This window comes from Saccostrea echinata, unplaced genomic scaffold, assembly GCF_033153115.1.
Source record: "Saccostrea echinata isolate AGI-Se365-2 ecotype Australia unplaced genomic scaffold, CSIRO_AGI_Sech_v1 ptg000038l, whole genome shotgun sequence".
In the NCBI taxonomy this organism is placed as follows: Eukaryota; Metazoa; Mollusca; class Bivalvia; order Ostreida; family Ostreidae; genus Saccostrea; species Saccostrea echinata.
This window is the reverse complement of record NW_026889787.1, coordinates 2,008,379-2,020,351: the sequence shown is the minus strand read 5'-3', so window position 1 is coordinate 2,020,351 and position 11,973 is coordinate 2,008,379. Positions and strand designations below refer to the sequence as shown.

The following is an 11,973-nucleotide window of genomic DNA, read 5'->3' as shown; positions in this document are numbered from 1 at the left end:
GATTAAAATATTCTTAGCATTATATTAGACCAAGAATAAGTAATTAAATTGATAATATCCATAATTTTTCCCAGTGTGAGTAAACAACAGTGATTTCTGCTCACGAATAGTCCATTGTCTTTGAACATTTTTCCTGCAGAAATAAGGCAGCTACCTTATGTTGAAAATGAACTAAATGGGCTCAATATGCATACCTTTATATGATATATTTTCCCCCAGTCCAAAAAGCATTTATTGTTAGTGTTTAGAGCTTCCTTAAATGATTAAATTCTGCATGTGAAACACAAAAAATATATGCATAATTTTAGCCTTTTGTTACTTATTAAAATTCCCTACCTTGAAATTCAGAAATTATTGAAAACCTACTCCTGCTTTCATTTTGCTATGCAAATTTTCATGAACTTTCCTTAATTTCTTTAATTAGCACCGGAAGACATGCTCAACTAAAAAAGGCCATTTTTGTACGCATTTAACTAATTCTATACGAAGCATAATCTGCATTTTTTTCTTGTATTTCCTTTAATGTCACGTACAAGGAAGTATTTCTTCTTTTGCACATTCAATATTTTTCACTGCTTGTCTCTTCCGTATTGTGTATATATATATAATGCTACACGTAAATTTGCATACCTTGTCATTGGTTAACTGCAAACTTATTTTGTAAGAAAAGAAAACAACTTTTTGATTCAGAACACAAGTACTACGGAAATAATATTAGAAGATACTTGAGTTTCTCATTGACCATATATATATAGCCTTTGGAGTCTCATGCATGGTACTAAGTATTTTTAGCGGACCAGCTATTCATAAACTTCTACTTGGAAAAAAGAAGTCTCTTGAAATGGCCTTCGATACATCAATTACGTTTTATCAATAAAAACGTTCATTTCTATTCCTACGTTGATTCGATATATTCCACTGAACTCAAAATAAAGGACAACAGATTTTTGACAACTGCTTTTAAATAAGGATGAAATTTGTCAATTTTCTCTACCTTGTCATTGGTCATCTGCAGACTTACTTTGTTAAAATCCATTCTGATTTAATGAGTAAGTACTCTGAAGTTGATATTAAAGTTAATGATAAGTTTGGTCACTTGATTTGACAGTTACGTAATAAACGATATAATGTGTACTGGGGCTGAAGTTGAAATAAATATATGCTACCTTTACCAAGTATTTTACGCATTTATTAAGTTATGAAACGAAACCAGCAAAACTTTTCAAGTCATCTCTAGAATTTTCAATTTGTTTTTTATCGAGTGAAAAATATTTAGGAGTTTTTAGTGTTAACACCTGCATATATACTTTAACGCACTATTGAAGAAATTTTGGTTAATATTCTATTTTAAAAAATGAGTGCAAATCAATTAACAATAATCAACAAATCTCAGATAACGTGCTTTGTATGAACGTCCTATTCACAACACAATACGAGAGTCGATGGACGATCTCAGACCTGAACTTCCATAACGCTTTGAGAGAAACAATACAGAATCCATTGTAGTATCTTCTACAAAAGCATCGAAACCAAATATAGGAACTCAAGCAATCGGAACTCCCTTCGTGCTCAGTTTTTATTTGCCAACAAAATCTATTGACTATCTGGGTATATTCTCCTACAATTCCTTCGACGCGGGCACTATTTCATATTAAATATTTACGTATTTCGTGGTTGAAAATTGCAATGTTTCGCTTTATCAATAGAAATATTTCTATTTATCCTGTATTATTCAAAGCCGCATTACGTACATCTATTCAAAAGAGTTAATGACCTTGTAACGATTGACATACAGGATTAACTTGTGGACCTTGAATTGCTCAAATGTTCAAGTCCACTTCTTATTCATGCCCTTGGCGTTGCTTTTTGGGAACCAATGTCAACGTTTATGAACAAAACCCAGGACTATATTACCGTATTCTGTTTTGAAGCAGTGCATTAATTTCTGTTATCAAAAATGCCTTAAAAGGTGTCAATGTTTTAAAGAGTGTTTAACTTAAAGGTGCTTAGACACAGATTTGAAGTTAATATTTTCTCAAATTTTCTGTATAATATCATGACTTATATATTGCAATAACATTTCACACGAAAATATAATTAAAAACTTATTTTATCTGGAAATTATTGGAACTCCGAATTCCTGGACGCGTTTGATTAACACATCCTAACACTTTCACAAATTTTATCTTTATCCTTAATATTTAAGAAAAGAACCGATTTTGTTGTGTATTAATGAAAAACATTACATTTATAATCCAGAAAATTCAGACTAGAAATGTGCGCAAGCAAACCCCCTCACTAATATCGTCAGCCCGTGCTCAGTGTTGTGTACAGAGTTTAACAAATTTAATACATCCGTGAAACGTAAACTGTTTTTGTAAACAGGGCACGAGCTCTGTTATTGTTAATATTTACGATTCACCGGGTGTGTTCAATTGTTAAAGTCTGTACACACCACTGAGCACGGACTGACAATACTGTGAGTGGGTTTTGCTTTCGAACATTTCTACTCTGAATTTTTTGGATTATAGTTTTAATATTTTTTCATTAATACACAACAAAATTGCCACTTTTCTTAAGTATTAAGAATAAAATTAAAATTTGTGAATGTGCAAGGATGTGTCAATCAAACGCGTCCAGAAATTTGAAGTTTCAATAACTTCGAGATGAAATAAGATTTTTATTATATTTTAGTATGAAATGCTATAGCAACATATAAGTCATGAAATTATACAGAAAATTTGAGAAAATATTAACTTCAAATCTGTGTCCAAGCACCTTTAAGTGATGACTCTTAGTCATGTAAATACATGGCTCAGGAGCGCTTAGAATGAAACATTGTACATGTATATGTAAAGTCCAACGAATCATATTATGAAGCCTGTAGGATGCCAAACCATTCCACAAGTAAGTATATCGAATACTCATTTTCATGATGCTCATTGATACTGTACGTACATGTATACCCTTACTCAAACGATTAACTTGTTTTTATTTTTGTCCTGCTATTGAATGTTTTACCTGCTATGCGGACCAGCATGATAAACTAAAGCATACAATTATCTGGCGTCAAAATCAGAAATAAGACACCAGTTAGATACACTATTGGTATGGGAATATACAAATGTACAACATAACAAGATACCAAGTATTACTAACTTAACACTTGAATCCCTAACGTTACTTTTTAATTGTTGTGAAATACTAAAGAATTGATTTCAAATACCCATAAATATTAACAATAGTAAAAAAAAAATTGAAGCTTTGAAAAAAAACTAATGTACAACCCTTTATGCAGCAAAAAAAACTTTCTATAATTTACAACAACCTTACCATATTCTAGCAAATAAACAATAATACAAGTTTTTATTGGTGAAGACACGGAACCTTGTGCAGTATTTTCTTTTAAGACTAGGCCACTGGCTCAACAATTTTAAGTAACTCAAAATTCAGCTAAGCAAGTAAAAAATGCAAAACGTTTAATAACACATTCCGCCCAGTTAGATGGATATGGATGGCATGGATACAGAAGTTTTATCGGAGAGTGATTCATATCTATATATTTGTTCATTTGATACATATTTTAAAAATAAATATAACTGAATGCTGTTAAGTTATTGCCAATTTTGATACCTGCATAGATTCCATTTCACATGTGCAATTACGTTTAGAAAATACCTCTACAATCCATCCAACACGACTTTAACATACATTCTAATTAAAAAAAGCAATTGAAAAATGCATAAAAACCAAAGTGGCTATCTTATTTTATATTTTCTGAAAGTAAATGACATTGTGTATTCTCAATTGCCTAAATATTAGTTCCTTGTAAACTAGTTCTTTTACTTCCTGACTTACAACCAATCACTTCCTTCCTCATTGACACACAACTACTTTCAAAAATCTACTTAAGTAAATAAATTCTGAATGGATCAGAATAAACAAATCATAAACAAAAATAAGAATTTACTTAAATTTAAATTCGACATACATAAAGCCAAGTCTTCAGCGTTAATCTTGGTAAAATGGTATTGCTTTAATTTTTTCCAACACAAAAGTTTAGAGGTAAGAATTAGAAATTTAGATTATAAATACTTTACCTCACATTGATAATGTTCAAACGCTACCACAAAATTATTACTATTAAAACTGACTATATAAAAAAGTATTGATTTCTATAACTGAGACTTCCTTTTTTAATTTGCCTTTTTCGTATTAAAAAAAAAAAAAAAAAAAAAAAAAAAAAAAGATTAAAAATTTGTTGGTAACATTTTGAAAATTGATGGTTAAATAATGTCGAAAATAACAATATTGACTTTTCTCTAATTCCATGAATTTAATGCATCCATTGTTTTAAAGAAACGAAATTGTACGATCCTGTAATGCCAATAAATTAATTAATTCATGTGCCATAATTATAATGTGTCGTTCTTATTGTACGTTAATTCCTGCAGCTGAATGAAGATTAAGATTTTCTAACAATGTAATTCATTACTTCCCTGGGTTATATTAATAGGTTCAGTCCAATTTGACTTTTGTCAGTTGTTAATTTATACCTACATGTAACAATTACAACTGTGTGTGCGTGTCATTTCATCTTTCTTTCAGATGTTGCTAGCAAATAATACACTGTTCATTTAAAAACAATAAAACTTTTTTATGAATAATTTCATTGTGTAAAATTATCTCATGTTTTTGAAATCCATGCTTCGGTAATTTATGAGATATTTACAAACATTGTTATGTAATATGTATTTAATTAATTATTACGTGATGACAAATATATTACTGAGACTGCAGGCCCGGGGTGTTGGAAATTATTCCAAAATTTATTAAGTTAGTTTCATGTTTATTATATGATTGTGGGTTACAAAGTTGTGAACGAAACTTCGGGGGAAACCCCAACGCTAAAAGCACTCTAAAGTTATTATTATCCCCCAATCGAATCGTGTCAAGCATACAAAAATATATTTCCCACGATTTGCAAATTTTTCAAATAAAATGTATAAATTTTAACTCTCTGTACGATGTGTACATTTACACTCAAGGTTGTAGGAAGCCGTCAATGTTGCATATTAACCACGAAATTGATACGGAAACGTAAACAATTATATATTCACCTGTACTTGTCATCTGAACCTCATTGTAAGAAAATTCAGTGACTTTATATATATATATATATATTTTCTAATGTTTTGTATTTTGTGTGTGTGTGTGTGTGTGTGTGTGTGAGGGGGTGTGTGTGTGTGTGTGTGTGTGTTTATTTGTTTGTTTTTCCTTTATTTATTTTTTTTAATTTTGTATATCAGCCGATTTACTCTTTTTATGACGATTATTTTGTTTATTATTTTTTGAAATGTAGCACACCTGATAACATTGATAAGTACTCATTCACTTCACGTAGATTTCTTTTTCTTCAGAGATTATATTTCATCAAAAGATGGAAGAAATTAATTAATTAAACACTGAATATGATAAAAACACTTACCGTGAATGTTAAAAGATTTGTTTACACTAATGTGGGAATTCCCATTATATCGTATCTAAAAATAGAGCTAGAGCTCGCCTATAGTTAAAAACTTCACTGTGGAAAATTTACTTTCTTCATAAACATCACAAAAATAGCTTATAATAATTGACAGAAAATTCTACCTTTTTGTCTTTTTTTTTTTTTGAATTCAGCAAAGTAACAAATAGTCAATGCCATATGTATTGAATAAACATTATTATTTTTGCGTGTTTTTTTAATTCTCAAACTACTTCCTACATAAAGATTCCGTTTTTTTTTTAATCTTTCAGGAACTGTCATTTCTCTAACTCATTTCAAATGTGAACATGGCTTTGAATGAACTACAGAGTAAATCTTGTCATCAATAATCCTTTTTACATTTCAGACGAACGGCAAACTGGCAAAAAATATGCAGGTCCTTAGACGATGTGTATCAGAAAGTGAGACAACAGTCCCAAGGCATCAGAACAAAAGGAAAAGAACTCAATCAGAACCTCTCAAAGAAACAGAGGTTACAAATGGATTCAAAGCAGATGGAGCAGAAATTCCTATTACGAACGAACTATTATACCTAGTAATTATCTTACTGTCATGCCTAAATATGGAAGAATTGAAACAAATGATATGTGATATTTTACTTAAGAAACAAGAAAAGGTGGAAGATTCTGAGAGCCATAGTAGAGATTCTAATGCACAAAACTGTAATGGGCCTAAAGATACCATTTTCAGAATTTGCAAAATGTTCTTATCTGGCAAGCTACAATGTGTTGGTTGTGAGACAAGGAATAAAAATGACATCGATTTCTTTCTAAATCAAAATTTAGAAAATGTTTTGAAAAATACCACGGAAAGCGCTTTATTAAAACAATCATTTTCAACATTCTACAAAACATTTCTCCGCTGTTTTGGTTCTTTGCAACCCACATATGTCAAAACATTTCCTCTCATAGAATGTTCTCGGAATTTAGAGGACTATGTAAAGAAAGAACTGAGTGCCAATCAATCTAGAAGTACCGAATTAACACAAGCGCATAATCTGCATTCTATGAACATGGAGATAATACGTCTAGGTACTTTCAGTACTTTCCCACAACAGAGTTCTGTATCTACTCTAAAACTTGCCAAGGAGGGTTTCTACTACACCGGGGAAGATGATAAGGTTGCCTGCTATGCCTGTGGAATTCAACATAGTGGTTGGAGACAAGCCGATGATCCGAGAGACATCCACCGCCAGATGTCCCCAAATTGTTCATTTGTAAACTCTAGTCAATCTGAAAATATTCCTATCAGAGGGGCTGAAGATATTGCAAACTTAGCTCCAGCTAGTCAACCATTAGAACAAAATGTGAGTGAAAATTCTACTCAGAGGAATGGGCGGCCAGAAGAAATGGCTTTGCAAAATTCAACACTTTTAAATTCAAACAATTCTAGAAATAGAAACAATTCAGCATGTTTAACACATACGGTAAATACCTCTTCATGCAGTAACCAATTTAATGAGAACCAGATTAACAATTCAGAGAGACAAGTTGCAGGAGGATCACCTAAAAGTTCAAGAGAAATACAGGAAAAAATCAATGCTTTTCTGGGCAGCTTAGATCCTCTTGGAATTAATTTTGATCGTCCAAAGTACCCATCATATGCAGTAGTGGCAACGAGAGTGAGCTCCTTTAAGGACTGGCCGTCATGTATGACGCAAAAACCACGAGATCTTGCATTGGCGGGATTTCTGTATGCGGGATATGGAGATTACACCCGCTGTTTCTTTTGCGGCGGTGGATTACGAAACTGGGAACCGGAAGATGACCCTTGGATAGAACACGCCCGATGGTTCCCGAAGTGTGCTTTTTTGAGACAGAACAAGGGTGACGAGTTCGTTGCATTGGTTCAAATAGAACATGAAGAACAGGTAAAGAAAATTTCCTGTATTGCTTAGAGTTTCTCGCTTGTTTATTTCAGTTGTGACGTAAATTTGGGGAAAAAAATTGAACAAGATTTCTTTTTTATGATTTTTATTTAATTCCCATAGTGTTCTCGTTATTTGAATATGGTTTAAATGAACAAATACTATTTTTAGGAGAAATTAGAAGAAATGGAAACAACAGGAAATGCACCATCTTTCCAGAGCAACAATCCTACAATAGCATCATCTCTTTCAAATTCAGGACATACAAATGTTTCCAATATTTATGATTTGGCATCCGTACAGAGTGTTTTAGACATGGGTTATTCTCAACAAGTGGTGAAAGAAGCATTTGATGTCTTGAATTTTTCAAAACGTAAGTGACTTTTTCATCTGAAGCTTCAGGCAGAACTGAAGTGTATCTTTTAATTTAGGGTAGTTGACTCTACATAATTTTTAAAATATAATGCAAAAGCTCTCGGTTTAAAAGAAAATATATCATAAGTTAGAAACCAATGGTATATTTATGATTGTAAGGAAATTCAAATATGTAAAAAGTTATATATTTTACAAACGTGAAGATTCACCAAATACATATGTACAAGGATCCAAGTCAGTTTTCATTTGATAATGTAATCTGCTGATTATTTTCAGATAAAGACGACATCACGGGGGAAGATTTGATGAATATCATTCTCTCCAATGAAGAAAGCAGTACAGGACTGGATACCTCTCCTTTAACTCAAAATACAAAACCAGATACAAGAGAAACTTCTGAAAGCGTCCCCTCTGTAAGTCAGAATGTAATAGAGAGTGGGTCTCCAAAGCCTGGTTCCAATTTAGGATCTTCTGAAAATGTATCCGAAGTATATAAACGATTATTGAACAGCAAATCTGATCAAGAAGAACATTCATTTTCGGGTATTTATGATATTATATAATTTGTGCTCAATTTTCCAATTTATATCATACGAATCTGAAAGGAAGTGAATTTGATGTACAGATTACAGCTTACTTTGATTTTTCATTTAAGAAACCAAATGATAACAAATATGAAATTAAATGGATCAAACATACAGAAACCTGTTATAATATTTTACAGACACGAAGTCATTGATTGAGGAAAACAGGAAATTAAAGGATCTCCGACTTTGTAAAATCTGTCTTGAGAACGACGCATCTATCGCCATGTTACCTTGTGGTCATCTCTGCTGTTGTCCAGACTGTGCTCCGGCCATGAGGAAGTGTCCAATATGTCGCCAGTTTGTGAAAGGGACAGTGAGAACATGGCTCGTGTAAAGGATTCCAAAAAGGCTCTTGCTCGTCATATTGCAGGCAATATGATTACCGTAAGAAGATAAGACAAATTATCCATAAGCCAAAAGCTTACAGGACAAAAGATTCTGTTTTATATTTACTTTTTCTGCATACTAACTAGCATAATCTTGATAATTATATCTTGATTGAATATGCATAGAGTTTTTCATGCACTGTATTTTTACTGAAACATATGGGTATATTATTATTCTTTTCAGTGATTTACAATTGATATGTATTTAAAAATTGTGCAATATCCATTTTATTGCTCTCTTTTTTCATATTTGTGTCCGCCCAGTTATTGTTTCTTTGTTGTTGTTGTTGTTATTGTTGGTTGTTGTTAACCTTGTGTTTTATATTTATATATGTGTTTTATATATTTTTCATTTCGTTAAATAATGTTTACAAATTTAAGATTTCAAAATAAAAATAATCTTTTATTCATCTGTTTCCATTTCATTTAAATATTTTTTAAATATAATATTATCATTTAGAAAGTATATCCATTGTTCGTGATAATGGAAAATGCAAAAAAAAAAAAAAAATGCACATCATTATTTATTTGGGACAGATTTGAAATGATTTGTGGTCTGCTGAGTTAGCATGTATATCTATAACTGATTAAAACCAATTTTTCAGGGGGAAAATCTTTAAAAAATAATATAAAAAATCCTGATCCCATATGTCCTATTGCTATTCGTTTACACTCGTCATTATTCATGAAATATGGATATAACGAACAAGCTCAAAAGTCCATTAAACAATACTAATCGGGAGCAGAGCAAACACGAACCTCTAAAAAAATCAGAGGTGGGATCAGATGCCATAGAGGAGTAAGCATCCCCTGTCGAACGGTCACACCCGCCGTGTGCTCATTTTCATGATCGAGCAAACAAAAAATCCGACCTAACAATTAGTATGAAAAACATCAGTTAGCATTCGACTCAATGATTAGATTGTATTTGCTGTCAAGGTCATCGTATCGACCATAAAATTGCGAAAGGATGACTTTAAACGAGACTGTTGATATCCTTGTTTTTCATTAACTTCTTTGCCAATAGCTTGCCTCTTTTTGGAAATTGTTTGTACATGGATCATGCTCTTGCTCTTGCGTATCGTAGCAATTGGGAAATATAAACCCCATATGCAGGTGATGATGTTATATTGCTACATAAATAAGGGAAGTTGACGATACAAAAATAAAGTTTTCTTGTTAGGTTATCGTTAACGTCTTTTCAAATAAAATATCCTAATATGAAACAGATTTGTTAAACTCTGTGTTCTCTTTTATTTCAAGTTAATTAAGATATATCGAGTCCACATATGAATGAAAATAACTATTTTTAATTGATAATACGTCGTCGATATATCTAAATGTCGAGTTGAAGGCCACAGCAAGTGATTTCTTCTTTTCATTTAGAAGTTTTTGAATAAATTCTGCTTCATTTGAGTATAAAAATAGATCAGCTATTAAAGAGGCACAATTGGTATTCAGGAGAATTCCGGCAGAGTGTTTGGAAGATCTAATCTCAAAAAAAATTACAGAGATATTGTCAATCAGGAATTCAAGCATCTTTTTAATATTAACTTTGAAGTACTTGTGTGTACAATTCGAATGCTTTTTAACAAAATAATTTTTCTAAATCTCAAATGATAAAGTATGTAAATTTACGAGTTTCATTTTTATTGAAAATCAGCTGTATACGATGTCAAAAAGCCTGGACTTTATATATCGTAGCGAATGGTTGTAAAAAGTGTAGTAAAGTTTTGAAGTTGTTGATTTTCGTAAAATTTTGTGATTTCAAATAATGTAGATGTGCTTTAATACATCACTGATGATTTTCAGTTACTTTCTCTTCAAATTGAATGAATTGACTTACACATCTTTTGCAAACTTCTGAATCATATTTATAAATCATTTGAAACATCTATATTGAGGCTTTTTTATCAATAGATCTGAGACAAGGCAACACAAATATCATACATGATATCCAATAAAATGCAATCCAAACGGGCATACGTGTAGAGGATCAGGCTAAGTTGATCATATGTATCCAAAAAACAACCTTTCACCTGATCCCACCTCTGATGTTTTTAGATGTCCGTGTTTGCTCTGCTCCAGATTTGTATTGTTTCAATGAACATTTGAGCTTGATTCCTGTTCGTTATCTCTACGCGGGTATGTTAAGGCTACACCCAGAGATATCCTACTTGCCTCTACAATATGACGTCATAGTAAGCTGTATGACGTGAAGTATAGAAATAATGATTTCTTAATACCTATATTCAAAGTTTAATTTCAGGTCCAAGAAATGAAAGAAATCATTCAAAAACATAATATAAACTAAATCTTGTTGTTTTTGGGTGCTATTAATAGCTAAGTATTTATTAGGGGGGTTAAATACCAAACCAATGACGTCATAACTATTGATCAAATATTTGCCGAGTGAAAATTAAACGTGACGAGAATTCATGTAAACAAATATATAAAATGGGAGTTTTAAAGCATATACCGTGAATGTTATGTGTGATTCATAAGGAATTAAAGATTAAGAATCAGGGGCCCGTTTTACAAAAGAACTTACGACTACAACCAAAATTTAACTCTGCTTATTATTTCTAATTTACATTGATTTGAAAATGGTTTTAATCTTTTTAAAAAAAATTTTACAAGATATTTTTATGCTAGCAATTTCAAACGGAATAATTAATTTTGCAAAATTTTATAATCAATTAAAGTTTTTGGTCTTAGTCGTAAGTTCTTTTGTAAAACGGGCCCCAGTACGCTGCTATTTTCTTATCATGTTTTCTTAAAATGACCACAGGCAGTGCTTTGAAATCCGATCAGCCTTTCCTCTGTCGTTCTATAACAAAAAGTTGCAAAAGTTCAACACAACGCCGCATACTTTGAGACATAATTTTTGTTTGTATCGAAAACTTGTATTCTATAGTACTTGGAAAGTGCTGCTAGAATCGTGAGATTAACATGAATTGATGACAATTCCTTGATCGTTTGTACAAAATATAATAATTTTGATAAGGTTTCATGTGAAACTTTGGAATAATTTTTTCTGTGTCGAGAGAGTAGGATTCTAGCAGCACATTTCATGACCCAGTGATGTTTTTACATAATTATTTTCACAAAAAGAAATGAATTATCCCCGGGGTAGTGTTGAACTTTTCACTTTTTCATTAAGGCAATTTTTCTATTTATAGACGTCACGTAATGGCGTCGTAGTGGAGT

At 31.6% G+C, this 11,973-nt stretch overlaps 1 protein-coding gene across 1 annotated transcript; it reads left to right on the top strand.

Moving 5' to 3' along the window:
* The first annotated feature begins 5,918 nt into the window (after nucleotides 1–5,918).
* LOC133200306 (baculoviral IAP repeat-containing protein 2-like) lies at nucleotides 5,919–8,711 on the top strand. Its single transcript, XM_061336127.1, has 4 exons — nucleotides 5,919–7,418; nucleotides 7,587–7,788; nucleotides 8,067–8,333; nucleotides 8,515–8,711. The coding sequence occupies exons 1-4, from the start codon at nucleotides 5,919–5,921 to the stop codon at nucleotides 8,709–8,711; spliced, it is 2,166 nt and encodes a 721-aa protein (XP_061192111.1).
* The last annotated feature ends 3,262 nt before the right edge of the window (nucleotides 8,712–11,973 follow it).